Source organism: Purpureocillium lilacinum (assembly GCF_023168085.1).
Source record: "Purpureocillium lilacinum CBS 284.36 DNA, scaffold_2, whole genome shotgun sequence".
NCBI classification, from domain to species: Eukaryota; Fungi; Ascomycota; class Sordariomycetes; order Hypocreales; family Ophiocordycipitaceae; genus Purpureocillium; species Purpureocillium lilacinum.
The window spans coordinates 5,691,340-5,706,513 of NW_027072112.1; the positions used below are offsets into that span (position 1 = coordinate 5,691,340).

The 15,174-nt window shown below is 62.1% G+C and overlaps 2 protein-coding genes across 2 annotated transcripts; both read right to left on the minus strand.

Moving 5' to 3' along the window:
• Positions 1 to 442: 442 nt before the first annotated feature.
• Positions 443 to 3,552, minus strand: PLICBS_003507 (uncharacterized protein; the record flags this gene model as incomplete). Its single annotated transcript, XM_018323255.2, has 3 exons — positions 443 to 2,680; positions 2,745 to 3,371; positions 3,433 to 3,552. 3 exons carry the CDS (start codon positions 3,550 to 3,552, stop codon positions 443 to 445), a joined length of 2,985 nt encoding a protein of 994 aa, XP_018178485.2.
• Positions 3,553 to 7,070: 3,518 nt separating this feature from the next.
• Positions 7,071 to 11,178, minus strand: PLICBS_003508 (uncharacterized protein; the record flags this gene model as incomplete). The annotated part of the gene is made up of 4 exons (XM_018323256.2): positions 7,071 to 9,598; positions 9,655 to 9,873; positions 9,932 to 10,003; positions 10,092 to 11,178. 4 exons carry the CDS (start codon positions 11,176 to 11,178, stop codon positions 7,071 to 7,073), a joined length of 3,906 nt encoding a protein of 1,301 aa, XP_018178486.1.
• Positions 11,179 to 15,174: the final 3,996 nt, after the last annotated feature.

Sequence of the window (15,174 nt, forward strand, 5' to 3'; positions counted from 1 at the left end):
GTCCAGTCGGGACGCCGGATAGGCGACAGAGTTGCAGAGAGGTAAATATCGACGTGCTCCAAGTCCGATTATGCTGGCAAGTTGTCCCTGTACGCCTAGATCTTGCAAGTATATGCTCATTGTAGTGGTGATATAGACAATCCATCCGCCGCCACCGTCGATCCCATAACTCATACGCATCATCAAACCAAGCACAATGCCCAAGAATTAACGAAACAAGTAGATAATAAAAAAGCCAACCCGCTCGCCCCGTCCCAAACACAAGCCATTACACAGCGCCCAAGTCCCAACGCCCAGAATGGGTATAACCTCGTTCCCCAGCATGCCTCCACGACATACAACCAAAAACATTTTCCCTCCTCGGTCACCATGTACAATTATCCCAACTATACATTGACACCGACCGTCATGTACGTACTCGGAGCCTGCGGGAGTAGTGCCGTCATGCTCCCTTGCTTGCTGCTCCCGCGCCGGCTTCTCCGTCTCTGTGGCCATGCGCATTCCCGCCTTCCTTCTTCAAGAGGCCGACCCGGCGGTCATGCTCGCTGCGCAGCTGCTTCTCGCCCGTCACGACCAACGTCTTGTCCTCGAGCGCATCTCCGAGCGATGGGTCACCCATGCGGAACTTCTCCCACAGAGGTACAATCCCATCTGCGGATGGTGGAGGCCCGTCGCTGGCGTCGCCGGTCGGCCCGCCATGGGCATGGCGGTGCGCGCGAGGGTGCAGCACCGCCGCAGCGGACCGGGGTATTCGCCGTGGCGATTCCGTGTCGAGGATCGAGTCCGGCCAGAGGATGCGCCGCGCTTCGTCTTCGGTCATTGGCGTGATGTCGTCGTCCTCGATGGCCGCCGTGATGACGTCTGGCTGCTTCGTCGGCGAGGCGCGCGACGGGCGGCGCATGTCCACGGGGCTTTGCCGCGGCGTCGTGGGCGACGTTTGCCCACCGCTCGGAGGGCTGTCGCTCTCTTCGTACTTTGGCGGGTCGACCGTTTGGTGATTCCGCGGGAGCTCGTGGACCGAGGCCGTAGAGGCATCGCTCAACGACTCATCATCAGAGTCACCCTCCTCGTCTTCCTCATCCACCTCGTTGATCGTGCGAGCATCCAAGTCGGTATTTACGACCTCCTCCTTGATACGGTCCGACTCCACCTTGAGCACCTTGTCGTCTTCGTGCTCGTTGTGCCTCAGCGACGCCTTTCGGATCCTGTCGGCCTTCAGGAACCTGCGTATCAGGCTCAGGTCATGCCTGTGATAGGTGTCGTAGAATCCGCGATTCGTCAGGGCCGCGGCGTGCAGGTCGTCTACGTCGTCCAGCGCCTGCAAGATCCGCAGCCGCACCTCGTCCGGGAATTCGGCGGCGACGGTGTGCGGGTCGTCGTGCGCGGCCATGCGTCGAAGACCGCTCGTCACCAGGACCTGCGGGTCCGCCATGCGGTGCTTCGACAGCGCCCAGCCGTGGCTCTTGCCACTCACGTCGTGCAGTGTAAGACCCGTCACGCTGTTGTAGATATCTGCAATCGCCGTGCGAAACGACGGGCCCGGGTCGCACACGCCGCCCTGGTGGATCGGTGACGCAGGACTCGGCATCCGCCGCAGGATGTCCACCATCTGCGCGAGGCTCCGGGCCCTCGGCTCCGCCTGGGGCAGGTGTCCCAGCACCGACGGACGCATGATTTGTGGTAGGAGGTCCATCTCGTTGTATACAAGCATCATCCACCCCAGGTTCACCGCGTCACAGCCGTGGTTGCCCTTGGGACATCGCGGAGTGCTCGTCAGCGATGCCGCATGCTTCGGTGGCGCCGCCGGCATGTTGATATTCTGGCGTAGATCCGCCTGAGACAGCGGCTCTGGGTCGTCCTCGGCGGTCCGCGTAGGTGGCCGCAGGTACTCCTGAATTGTCGTCGTGCAGCTCGCATACACCTGTGCCACTTTTGCACACCTCACGGCCCAGATTCGGTCCTTGATCTTTTGCGGCCAGGGCTTGCTCTGGAGATCCCGCTCATCTACCAGGTTGAGTATGGCGCTCTTGGACATGCGCGTGAAGAGCTGCCGCGACCCGAACGCGTAGCTGATGACGAGCAGTCCGTCGGGCATGTCATCGGCTCCCTTGTGCATCCACTGCGGCAGCCAGCGGTGCTCGACCACCAGCTCCAGGGGCGACGTGCTCCTGTAGCGCATGCAGCACTCGGCAATGGCCACAAACTGTTCAAATGACACTTCGCGCGGGACCATCTCATTGTGCATATGCGCCGCGTGCATGAGCGTCTCCATGGCCTTGAGATGGTTGACCTCGTACTGCGGCATGCGATAGAGCTTGGCCTCGGAGCCGTCCTTGCAGATGTACTGCGATGGCGGCGGCGGCAGCTGATCGGTGATGTCGCCAGCTTCGTGCAAGTACAAGCTGCCCGAGTGGCCCGAGAACATGCGCGCGAATATTGGTGACGTCTCGGCCAGCATGTAGGACGAAACACGGAATCGCAAAACGGGCTCACTACCGTTCGACTCGGCAGTGATATTCGCAAACTCGAGAATCGCATCGCCGCGGGGTGCGATGGGGAACTCTTCGACTGTCCGTGAGGGCAAGATGCCCGACTCGCCCGACTGGAGGACATGCCGTATCTCGCTCAGTTCCTGCTTGACCTTTTCGTAATTTCTGAACCGAATCTCATATCTCGGGAACTACTTCGCGTTAGCTGGCCTCCGTAAAATTGTGACGACCCTCGGGGGAGTAGTCCAAACTCACAAACTGGGGGTCGGCAGAGAGGACTCTCGTGACGCTGGCGTTGCGCATGCGGGTAACGGCTTCTCTCCGAAATCTTTTGCTGCTGAAGAGCTGGTCTACCATCTCTTGCGTCGCATCGCGCTCGTAGCTCTTGTACGTGTCGGCAAGGCTGACCTTGAAGGCCTCGGTCAGGGTCTCGAGGCAGTTCTTCCAGTCGCGAATGGCGGCGAGGAACAGCTCGTTGGTGTGCGGCGGCCGCACCACGCTCCCCGTGGCCACCTCGGTGAGGCTACGGCCGCTGAAGGAACTGCGCTGATCGAACACGGCACCGGGGCTGTGCGGGGAATCAAAGGACGAGTCCCGGCGCTGGAGCGAGTCGGTGTCGTTGGAGCCGGCGCGGAGGGGCCGCAGCTCGTCCTGGAGGATGGCGAGGCATAGGGTATGGCAGGTATCCTTGATCTTGATAAACTCCTTGTACGCGCCGTCGACGTGGTTTGGGCCAGCCGGGGCGGCCCGCATGCGCGCGATGAGGGTCTGGAGCTGTCTCAGGTTGCTCTCCTGCAGCTCGTTGAGGGAGCCCGAGTCGAGGCGACGGAGGTGGGCGAGGGAGGGGTCGGAATGATCGTGGTCGTGGGTGGACGGGCGGGACTGATCGGCAGGTCAGTCATGTCTCACGAACAATGGGACGAAGAAACGCATCAAGACTCACCCTGTCGTCTCGCTTATCGGACCCCTTGCTGCCGATCTTGCGCAGCGCAAAGCCCAGGCGCCGGGACATCTTGGAGCTGCTGGTGGAGGCAGCGCTCTCGCTGGCGGTCCGCTGCATCATGGCTTCGGTCGTGTGGGAGGTCTGGGGGCCGTGAGACCGTCTGCGTGCGGCGTAAGCGCCGGTATCTTGTGTCGACCTTGTGTCAAAGGCGCCGCGGGTCGGGCGACAGCATCGTTACCGCGCCGTGACCCTAGGAAGCGAGCCGCAGCGCAGCGCGCGGTCGTCGAGGGAGGGTGAGCGCCCGCCGCTCCGTCACAGTGTGAGACTGCTCGATGCTTGGCGGAGGACTGGGTTCGTGCGGCGTTGGCTGCGCCGTTAGTCGTCGCTTCGTGCCCGATCGCGTCCAAACGTCGTCACCGTTGTCCTGCCCACTCGCGGTCGACTCGGCAGTGTCGCGTGCCCAAAGACACCGTCTAGCGGTGACGGAGACTCGAGTGTGAGACACAGCGGCGATAGGCTCGACAGTCGACGATTCGGAGAGGCAGAAACGCAGGTGAGGCTATGAGTGTTCGTTGGATGGCGACAGACGACGCGGCCGGCGGGCAAGGCAGGACGATGTGTACGGCAGCTGAGGTGAGGGCCGCTCGGTGCGCGGAGCGCAGGAACGCCAGCTTCCTCGATCGTCTCGCTTGGCGGTGCCGGTGCCTCTCGCGTGGAGAGCGCAGACGCAAGCCGCTTTGAAGCAATGGCGGAGAGGAGGAAGCAAAGGGACGAGCAGCCGCGCGGAGACGAGACGAGGCCAGACCCAGCCAGATGGGACGAAAGGGAACGCACGTTGGAATGGGGATGCGTGGACACAGTTGGGAAAATAAGGTCCAGGTAGGGTGGTGGATGCAACGGCGCAGCGAGGGTTTTGCGGGCGGGATCTGCGGACTATCCGGGCCTGACAGCTCCCCCAAGCGTCATGCTAGTACGAAGCAGCCGCAGGACCTCAGCTGGGCGGGCAGGCGAGCAAGGGACGGACGGGACTTGGGGAACCTTGTTACGAGAAGTGGGAAAGGCGTCTCTGGGCCTCGAGTTCAGCAGCGAGCGAGGCTCCGACTAGCCAACTGCAAGGTGCCTCGACTAACTAACGCATGCCCGCTAAAATGGCACTTTGCGGGGTGTGGCCTCTGAGTCCCATGAAATGCCCCGTCACATCCCCCAGGTTTTCCGAGGCGGTAGGTACTTTGCGCCGTGCCCTCTGCCGCGCCCGCTGTGCATGTACACACATGTCAGCCAGACTCACTGGTCTGCTCTGCCAGACGCCGCCGGGAGCCTCGACACGACCACGCTGCGCTGCTGCACCGGTAGTGGACCCCCCCAGTACGCCCTTACGCTAGGTAAGCTGCTCCAGGCCTCCAGGCCTTTGCCTTGCCTGCCATCCCGCCCCTCAGCTGACACGAGCCGGTGGAGCCTCCACTCCCGCCCGCATGGCCCCCGACCCCAGGCGTGGAGATGCAGCGCCAAACAGCGCTTCCATCCATTCTCGCAAGAGCGGGCAGCTCCACCCCCCCAGCGCCCGCCTCCATCGCTCCGCTCGCTCCTGGAGCCGTGGCCCATGATACAGTACCTGACAGCAGGAGTCGATGCCGTGTGTGCAGCACTCACTGTTTTGGCGGCTGCCCGTCGCTGACTCGTCTCTGTTCCGTGGTGGCGGCTGGAGCATGCATCAGTCGCTAGCAGAAAAGTTGACGGCAGTGGGCACCGGCAGGGCCAGCCGTCGAGCGAGTCCACGTCCACATATCCATCCATGGATCCCGGAAATCATGGCAGCTTCGCACACCAACGCTCTTGAAACGACATCATCTCATGTCATGCTCATCCCGCGCCGTCCCAACCCCAACTCACCCTCCCGTCCACTCTCGTTCCCGTCTCACCCTGCCTCGTCCGTCCTCCTTCCCCCGTCATCTCGCTGCCTGACCTTCCTGTGCAGCGCAACCCGCGCCACCGTGTGATGCCACGACCGACGACGACTGCCTAAGGTAGCTCGCCCCCGTATCCAAGGCGGCAGTTAAGAACCCTGGAACGCCCGTAGTCGGCCCATGCCACCACCGCCACCCCGGCACTCGTCGTCGCGCGTCTGCTTCACCACGTCGCAGGTTGCTCTGCTGCCTGCCTGCCTGCCCTTGCCAGCGGACAGACAGCCTCACTCGACTCGTTGACGGTTGCTCCAACCACATGCCCCCTCAGCCCCTTTGGGTGACCGGCTGCACAGCCAGATGATCCGCGGTCTTGTCAGCTTTCCTGCGACACACACGCGCGCACACACACGCACACACGCACACACGCACACACGCACACACGCACACACGCACACACGCACACACGCACACACGCACACACGCACACACACACACAACCTGCATCTCGGTACTCGGTACTCCTGCCATTCCCGGAGCGGCGGTTCGTATTGTGTAAAAATAAACCAACTCGATACCTACTACCTACGTATGGCGAAACACGTTGACGTAGACTAATGAGTCGAAATGGAGATTTCAGCCATATGCTCTACAATCGTCACATGCAAGAATGCCTGCTCGCTCATGCCAAGTACACACAAAGCATCCACTGCGAAATCCTCGCCCTCGTCCCTACGTCCCGAGGCGGTCTCACGTTTTAGTAATTCCGCGTCCTGCTTCATTTCCATCGGCTTCCGCCGCAAGCCCACCTCATTACTTCGTATGAATGAACAACCTCTCATTCGTCCCCCTCGTCAAGCCCGACCGCCGACGCTCGCTCGCCGGTCCAGCCTGCCGACGGCCACAAGCCACCAACACAACGCAACGCCGCCTCGCCATTCGGCGTTGTCGTATTCACGCCGTTGTCCAACCGGGCGCCACCGTCCCTGCTGCCGCCGCCGGCTCCCAATTTAGGGCAGAGCCGCAGCCTAATTTTAGTACGACGGGCCCCGACAATCTTGTCGTGCTTCGTCCAAGCATCGCTGCAGTTCGCACTCGCCAGGTTGTATGTATCCTTGTTCTTTTCATGAATATCTCTGTGCATGCTTTTTAAAACGTCCCGTCTATGCGCTGTCCTGGGCGTCAGGCTGGCCCTCCTATATGCTCCATGCCCGCCCATGCAGGCCGAGATACAAACGACACCAAACACAATGCCATACCGCCAAGCCATACCGGGGCTGGTGGTTGTCAATGCAAACGCCTGCCGCCCAAACACAAGTCGTGGTTGATGTGCCATGCCGCTTTGCCTGTCTGCGTTTCCGCGTGCCAGTCGTACTGTTGCGTCCACAGCACGCGGTTGCAGTAATATCTCGCCGAGTCCATCCCATCATTCAGTACGCCTACCCGTCAGCATCGGACACATACTTCGACCGCCGCCGCTCAAGGCCAAGTCCATCGCCCAAGACCCAGACGAGTCGCGTAGAGCCGGTTCTGATCAAATATCGTTGCCTCGCCAAGAGCCAAAGCCGCGCGGTTCCCACCCTGCCGTCTCCCCCAATACGGGGGCCAAACATTGCTATCCAACGTTTGCCTTGTCCCAAACCGGCTTTCTCAGGCGCTGCGTCAACTATTCAAGCAACGCTTCTGGTAAAGCTTCGGCCGACCATCTGCAATCCAGTCATCCGGAGCCGGACCGAATCAACCGCCCTTGCGCTCCGAGTCGTTTTTCGGTGGCTGCTCAGCTTGTCCTTGCTGCGTCGCAATGTTCGCTGGTCGCTTCTTGCCCTTGCCGGCCTTTTGCCAACCCCCGTCGCTTTCGCTCTTGGCCGCACGGATGTGGCCGTTCGTCCGTGGTGGTGGCGCCTTCACGGCCGGGGCTGCGGCTCGGGGCGGCTTTTGCATCTTGTCACTGTCTTGAACGGCAGGCGGCCGTTCCATTCCCGTAGGCCCCGCCTTGTCTCTGTCGGTGCGGCCGCCTTTACCGTCGACCCGGCTGTCCATCTTCATAGGAAGCAAGGAGCTGTCGTTCTTGCGCAAAGTGCTCGGAGAGGGCGTCCGAGTTTCGTAGACGGGAGACAAGTGTGCCGAGTCGATCATCGGCGGCTTGGCAATGCGGTGGTCGGCAATGGCCAGGTCGAGCGGAGCTATCACGCCGTTCTGCTGCTGTCGCGACATCAACCGCTGCCTAGCAGAAGGGGACAACCTCGCAGCACCTCCGTTTGGCACTTCCTGGGTGGCCCCCTGCGGGAAATAGTACGCGCCCATTTTGGCAACGCGGTCCCGGAACGATGCATCATCTGGCAGAGCGTGCGAGAAAGGGCCGCTGGTGCCGTTGACCACGATTGGGGGTCGATCGGTTGACGGGGGTGACCTGGACGCCGTCGCCGCGTAGTGCATTGCGGGCGCGTCCGCGGCTGCAGCAAAAGTAGGTCCCGTATTGATATGCAACGCGTTGTCGAAACCCGACGCGAGAGAGTCATCCGAGGTGTATGACTCCGCCACGGACGGTTGCCGTTGACCAGGAACGGCACTGGTCTTTAATCCGGAACCATTCACAACTAGCGGCCGGTTCAAGTTCCTGTTCTGACTGCCAGGGAATGGCGTCGAGGACAATGGTGCAGAAGCCGTACCCACGGAGAATGCCCGCGTGTGTCCCAGGGGCGACGGCGACCTCGAGGCTCTCCTCATGCGTCTGTCCAAGATGGTCTGTGGGAGCTGGTCCGTCGACAGACGCCTCCTACCGGGGCCGGTCGACTGGGCGGCCAGATCCCCAAAGGCAATACCGTTGGGAAGACCTTGTGGCTGTTGCGACGTAGGCTGGCTGCTGGGGCTCGGATCTCTGGTGCGGAAGAAGCTCGCAGGCTTGTTGTCCGCGGAAGAGGGCGACTCTGACACGGCCTTGGGAGTCTCGTCAAAATCGGCGTCATCTGACATGAAGCTCGGGATCGGGACACCATCCGCGTTGGCATTTCGCGTAGAGGCAGCGACCGACGGGCTCAAAGGTGTCTTGTTTCCCAAATGGTAGGCTGCCTGGTGATTCGCCGAAGACGGGGACCGCGTTGCTGGCTGAGACTGCGACCTAAGCGTGCTGCTAGACGCGGAGGCGCCGTTCCCTGTGTTGACAGTCGACCGCTGCAACGGCCGCCGGAACTCCTGGTTCTGGCCGCTCGTCGTGACGGGAGATGACGGGTACGTGCCATATGCGGCTGTGCCGGGCTGCGGATAGAAAGCGTGGCTGAGGGTGAGTCCGTACAGGGCATACAAGTCCGGCCGCAGGGGAGCCGTCATGGGGACGTTGTCAAAGGAGTTGGTCCGCGATCGATCAGACGGCTGTTGCCCCGGACTGGAACCGGTCGAGACCCTCTGCTGCTGGCCGATGGTATGTTGCGGAAGAAAGGCAGGGCTCTGTGCCGCGTACATCTGAAGCTGGCGCATGTTTTCTTGGTACGCCATCTGCGCCATCAGGTCTTGGTGCGTATACTGGAGCTGATAGTGCGGGTTCTGATACCAGGTCAAGTCTCCAGGTATGCCCATGGGCGCCATGAGCAGGCCGTTCTCGTATGAAGTCGGCACACTGGACGATGCTCTCCTGTTGGATCCTCCGCCTCCCCGATGGAAGTTGTTGTTGTGACGGCCCCCTCGGTGGCCGCCGCGGCCGCCACGGCCGGAATGCGTCTGCGACGAGCTCCGTACCAGGACCGGCCGAGGCTGCTGCGGTGGCCTGGTCCATACTCGCTCCTCTTCCTTGGGGAAGACGTACTGCTCGCAAGCTTCAGCCAACTTGGCCTCGGATATGAGATCAAAGGCCCTGCGGAGCTCCTGATGTAAGCCGCGGAAGGAATACTCATCGGCGGTATTACCGAGATTTCGAGAGACGTTGAAGGGCTCCTCTACGCAGAGAGAGTTGTTGACCTGGTAATTCCACTTCTTCTCCACCTTGGTAATCAGCTTGCCCTGGCGGACCGAGAGTGCGTGTTTGTCATAGTCGAACTCGTGCGCATAGAACCGGAAGAACTGAAATAGAAGCTCGGGCACAGTCGACTTGTTCTTGTTGCCGAAACCCCGTATCTTCTTCAGGTTGTCGGCGAACTCGCTGACAGAGCCGTCGGACTTGGGGATCTTGTACGGAAGTTGGTGGAGTGCCGGTAGCACTGGAGGTTCGCGAAGCTGAAGAAACGCGATGATGAGACATATCCAAGTGTAGGAGCTGAGCGTCCCACCAAATGCTGTGTAACGTTAGCCACTGACCCCGCCGACGATTCATGGCGCGCCGAGTTCCTACCGGCGTCGTTCACGACCCTCCTTCGTGTCCAGTACTTGAGGATCATGGCTAGCTGACGTACGCGAGGATCGGCCTCAACATACGTCCGCACCATTCGCGTGTTTTCCAGCGCCAAGGTGTTGTTGACGTTCATGTCGCAAGCTAAGCCTAGCTCGGGGTCCCAAATCTTCACGATGGGCACTTTGGCCGCTGAAATGCAGACCACCTTCTCCATGCCGCCTAAGAAAAGAGGCGTTAGTAAACGAAGCATGTGGCTATACAGGCCATGGCAACTCACGCCGCGCCAGCAAGTCTGCAATTTTGCAGACAGCCTCCAGCTCTCGCCACGCTGTGGTGATGCAGATGTCAACTGTTTGAGTGTCAGCAGGTGGGACGTCGACAGCAGACGCTTGGACCGCTCGTGGGCCACAACGATTTGCGACTCAAGGGACGCATACCATCTGAATCGTCTGAGCAGAGCAGGTTCCCAGAAGATCCGAAAAGGTGCACACGTATGTCATGTCCAGGCCATTCGTCGTTGAAGATCTTCTCGAGCTTCTTGACGAGCCTCCTCCTGTTCTCCTCGACAGCATCGGTGGGCAATAAGCGGTCATAAATCTCCCGCATGTCCGTGGCCAATTTCCTCTCTTCTTCCTCAGACAGCTTGCTCTTCACCGTTCGCAGATCCAGCTTCTCCAGTCGGTCGTTGCCGACCGAATACGGTATCCTCCTCCGCGAGTTGATCTGAGCCGTCTCGTATTTGCAGCCGCCTAACCGGGGTGGAAGGGGTCGAAGGGAAGGCAACGTGCTGTTGGTTTCGGAGTAGGCAGACCGCGGCGAATGGCCGCTCACGGCGGTGGGAGACGGGTCGCGCGACCCGAAGGAGAATTTCCGCGCATGCTGGTGCGGCGTCGAGGGCACAGAGCTGGAATGCGACGGGCCGGGGGCAGCTGATGACGATGCCGCAGCTGTGCGCTTCGGTATGCTTCTTGATGGCTCCGCAGACGCCTGGTGTGGCTGCTGCTGCTGCTGCTTAGCGCCCATTTTGGACGGAGCGTCCTTGGACGATGTACCGGAGCGGTTCTTGTCGTTGGCGTGGCTCGACCTGCTCCCATGGCCTCCTGCTGCGACTCCCTTGCCGGCTGCGCCGTCCTTGAGCGACACCTTACTTGATGATCGCGACCTCGGTCCGGCGTGGACGTGAGGGGCGGAGACGACGGGGGCGAGGGGCGGCGTCTGGAGACCGCCTCCGCGCGAGGGCGACACAAGCCTGTTGTAATGCAGAAGCTGGGCGTGGTAGATGTTGGATTGCTGCGGGAAGAGGAACGGCAAAAAGTCCAAGTGGGGTGGAAACGGCGAGCCGGCAGCGAGCGAGGTTGGGGTGGCGACAACGCCAGCGGGAGTTGCAGCGTCCGAGGCGCCGTCCGAGGCGTGCGCGGGCACGCTGGTTGGTGCCAATGAAGCCGATGACGATGCAGTCGGCGTCGCCCAGGGGTTGGAGGAGTAAGAATGCTGAGGGTCGGACGTTGAGGCACTGGCGTCCATGAAGGGGGAAGAGCCTCGGGAGACTAGAGAAGGGTGCGAAGCCAGAGGCAGCAGCTCCAGCGGTAGCGATGGGCTACCCGGGCGCCGGCTGTTGTCCTGCGAAGGCCGTGGAAGCGATGCAGCGACTCCAGGGGCCTGTGACGCTCAGGAAAAGCAGTGCGAGGGCAGCGCTCGAGGTGATGCACAGGTCGTGGGCTGAAACTCGCCGGGGCGCTTCTGCAGCCAGGCCTACCGGCGGCTCAAATGTTCACCAAACGTCGCTGCGAGACGGAAGGAGGCTCGACGTGAACGACGGGGGGTCTCGACGGGAGGGAAAACGAGTGCGGTGTCGTCAGGCAGGGTCGACCGAGGGCGGCTTCGACATGGACGCAGGCAAATCCGCTCGCCAAAGCAAATGCAGCCACGGGCCCGTATGCGTGTGCGGTAGACGCGAGGTCGCGGGTGATGCCGGCATTCAAAATCGCGAGCAGGGCGGGCGGGTATGCGGGCGAGGCGAGGGGGACGCGGGCGAGCAGCGGACGTGAGGCAACGGAGACGGCTGTCGAGTCGAATCGAAGAGGGCCGGATCGTGGTCGAGTCGAGCTGGAGTCGAGTCGTGTCAAGACGGAAGGTCGGGGCCGTGTGGCGGGCCACGGGCAGCTGCGACGGCCAGTTGGGAGTTTGGGGGGGGGCCCGTGAAGACGGCAGTCCACGGCTGGGGCAGCAAACGGTTCCAACACCGAGGACCCTCCTGTTTGTGTCGGCACGGGGCGCGGTGCGGTGCGGCAGACGACGATGGGCCGTGGACGGTGAAGGCGGCGACGACGAGGGACGGGATGCGTGCGTGATATGATGTCGGGGGGGACAGGCAGGGCCAGGTGCTGAAAGGAGCGCTTCAAGTGCCGTGCCACCAGGTGCCTGCGGGATGGGGGTTGCAGGATGGATGGGGAAGCTGAGTGGTGCGCGCGAAGACTGGACGGGTCGGCCTCGAGGCAAGGAAATGGTAAGGCAGGCCAGCCCAAGGCAAGGTGCTAGGCTCGAGAGGTGCGATGGAAGGCAAGCCAAGGCACGAACGGCGAAGGCAAGGTAAGGGTAATCGTCGACTCCAGTTCCAGCCAGGTCCGATCAGGAGGGTGGAGGGCGGAGGGTGGAGGCTGGCCGCCCGGAGGGGGTACTTTGTCCCTGCTCCCCGGGACCACGGCAGGGCAGGTACCGCCATCGTCTTGCATCGTCTCGCACCGGCGGGCAGCCAGGGCGGCGCACCAGGGCACGCACCGGAGGTGGACGGCAGGTACCCCCGAGTCTACGAAGCAGGTACCTCAGGCAGTACCTCACTGGTCACCGTCGCAGCCCACCAACGTCTGCTACCCACACCAGGAACGAGGTACCCGACATTGTGGTGGGAGGTACCTCGTACACCTCAGTGAACTGAAGGTACCCCGTCACCCCTAACGGAGGCCCAGCCAGCAAGCCCACTTCACTTCACTCACTTCGGCGGGATGAACCTGGAAAGTCCAGCCAGCCAGCCAGCCGCCTGTCCAACCCGCCCACCAGCCCTCTTGCTGCTACTGCTCCTGCTACTGCTGCTGCTGCTGCTGCTGCTCCTGCTCCTGCTTCTGCCGTCGGCCACCCGAACCAGCGACGCACAGCGGCACAAGACCATCACGCGTCGAGCTGAGGCGGGATGGCGGGCAGCGCGCGCGCAGCGTGCAGCGGCCAGCGGCCAGCGGAACAGTGGGTGGCCGAGTAGAGCACGGGGGCTGCAGGCTCCGCATTTTGACTTGTCTCGGCCATTCAGCGTCCATCGTCAGCGGGTGTGCAGTGGGCAGCCCGGCCACTAACTGAGGACGCACCCCAGCAGGTACGCGAACAGTCCCAGCGGCTGCTCTCACGGCGCAGCGCTGGAGTCGGGTAGTACATGCATCCATGGATGCTACCATACCACCTCCCGTCATGCATGCAGCTCGGTCAGTGGGCGTGTTTGCTTGTCGGCCTCGGCGACGACTCATCATCGGCCGGACCGGCCGGTCGGTGCTGATGAGTTTCCGGGTCACCTGGCCACCTTGGGAGGCCCTGTGGTGGGCAGGCCCTCCAAAGCCGGCTCCCCTCTTGCCCACTGAGCCTTCCCAGCCTGGCTGATGCCGTGTGCGAGGGAGTCTCGGAGGAGCGGGACTCGCGAGACGGGCCAGCCGCAGTCACCGCCCTGCGTCGTCGGCTCGGTGTCTCGACGACGGCCCGTGAGCGCGACAAATTGGGGGCAGCTACAGTGCTAAGCGCGTCGCGACGCACGGTATTTTCTTTGCTATGCCCTAGGTAGTAGGGGTGGCAAGGCAGAAAGACGCCCAAATGTCACCGGTACTCATGCCCTGAGGACCGGCGGGCACGGCGGGGCCAAAAAAACATGACGGCGACCCGTCTGGCCGGGACCCGGCACGAAAGGGGCAGGGACACAATCTGGAACCTTGAAAGTGTAGATTTGTCTTCGCTTGCATTGTTGGGCAGATGACGGAGATTCAGCGCAAACAACCACCCTCAGATGTCTGGGGTCGGCCAATGGCACCCCGGCGCGTGCGTTGGGCTGTGCCCCTGGAAAGTGGCTCGCATCGCATGTTCGCTGCAGCGAAGTACTGGTAGGGGAGGTACCTGCGGCGTACAGTACGAGCACGACGGCCAGCACTGACAGCCCGACGCCTGCCCCTCTGTGGTTCGCGTTCTGGTGGGACGTAGTGCTGGGGCGCCGCTCAATGCGGGCATGGACGGGACTTCAACCTATCCTCGGCCCCTAAACGTTCAGAAGGCTCCTTCGCTCTGGGCAGCTGCTTCAGCCGCCTTGCCAGCTCATTCAACGGAGGGCTAATAAGAACGCAGCCCAGCACTCGAACCACCAGCCTCTTTAGGCATCTACACAACAACCTTCCATCGCCGCATCTTTGAGGCCACGGCGGCCAACGACCACGCGCTGTCACAGCAGCTGTGGAGAGCGAGCTCCAGGTCGGCCACGGAACCTCCATACCCACAAGCGCCCCCTCGCCGAATACGCGCCAAGCACCTTGCCATCACGGCCTGTATCGAGATGGCTTGAGAGGCGTCGGCATGCGTTGGCAACGGCTTGCGCCAACTTAAACCAACGCCAGCGCCGGCAAGGCTGCCCGACATCGACGCGAGGGGGGCGCATGCGTCAATGGCCGACGTTGGCAAAGGGGCTCCGCTGCGATGTGCGCGCTTGTTCGGGCAGCTGAGGCGCGCTCGAGCGCCAGGTCAGCGAACTTACTCTCGCACGACCGCTGAAGATGCGCCGCCGCGCCCTGAGACGAGCGGTGGATGCCACAGACTCACAGCTAGTGCTTTGACTCACGGAGCGCCAGCTCAGCTGGCCATGATACATACGAAGTAGGTACATTGCCCGAACGTGAACCGAACCCTCAGCTCCCAATGGCCTCGCATGTTCTTGTACAGCCGCGTTTCAACAAGACATCCAGCGGGGGCTACTTGGCAGGAGGGGCAGGTCGATCGTCGAAGCGTGACGAGGTGCACATTGACAGTCAGGCGATCACGGAGACGCAGCGCCTACAACGGCATGTCATCCGGCGGCTTCCCAGCCCAGCCTCACAGCCCGCTCCCCTTGCCGCATGCAACGTCAAAGCCAAAGAGCCCTCACAGACGGCGCAAACCCATATTCGTGCACGAGGGCTTGAAGCACCACCGCCAGCGCCCCTGTACGAGTCCGTATCGCGGACCCAGCACCGAGAATAGAGTGGCCATGGTGCGCCCCCATGTGGCCCTGACGAAGCCCCTGGCCGTGCTGGCCCTACGCCACGCCGCTCCGAGGCGTGCGAGATAATACGAACAAGAATATCCAAACCCAAAATAGGTGGCTGCAACCCATCACGGTTGTCGTCGATAGACCACGACCACGGGCGCTAGGCGCTTGCGGGAGTCAACCTTACTTCGACGATCAGTCCTCGATTGTTCTAACTTCTAACCACCGGCACCTTCGGCCTCGGCACATCTCGTCCT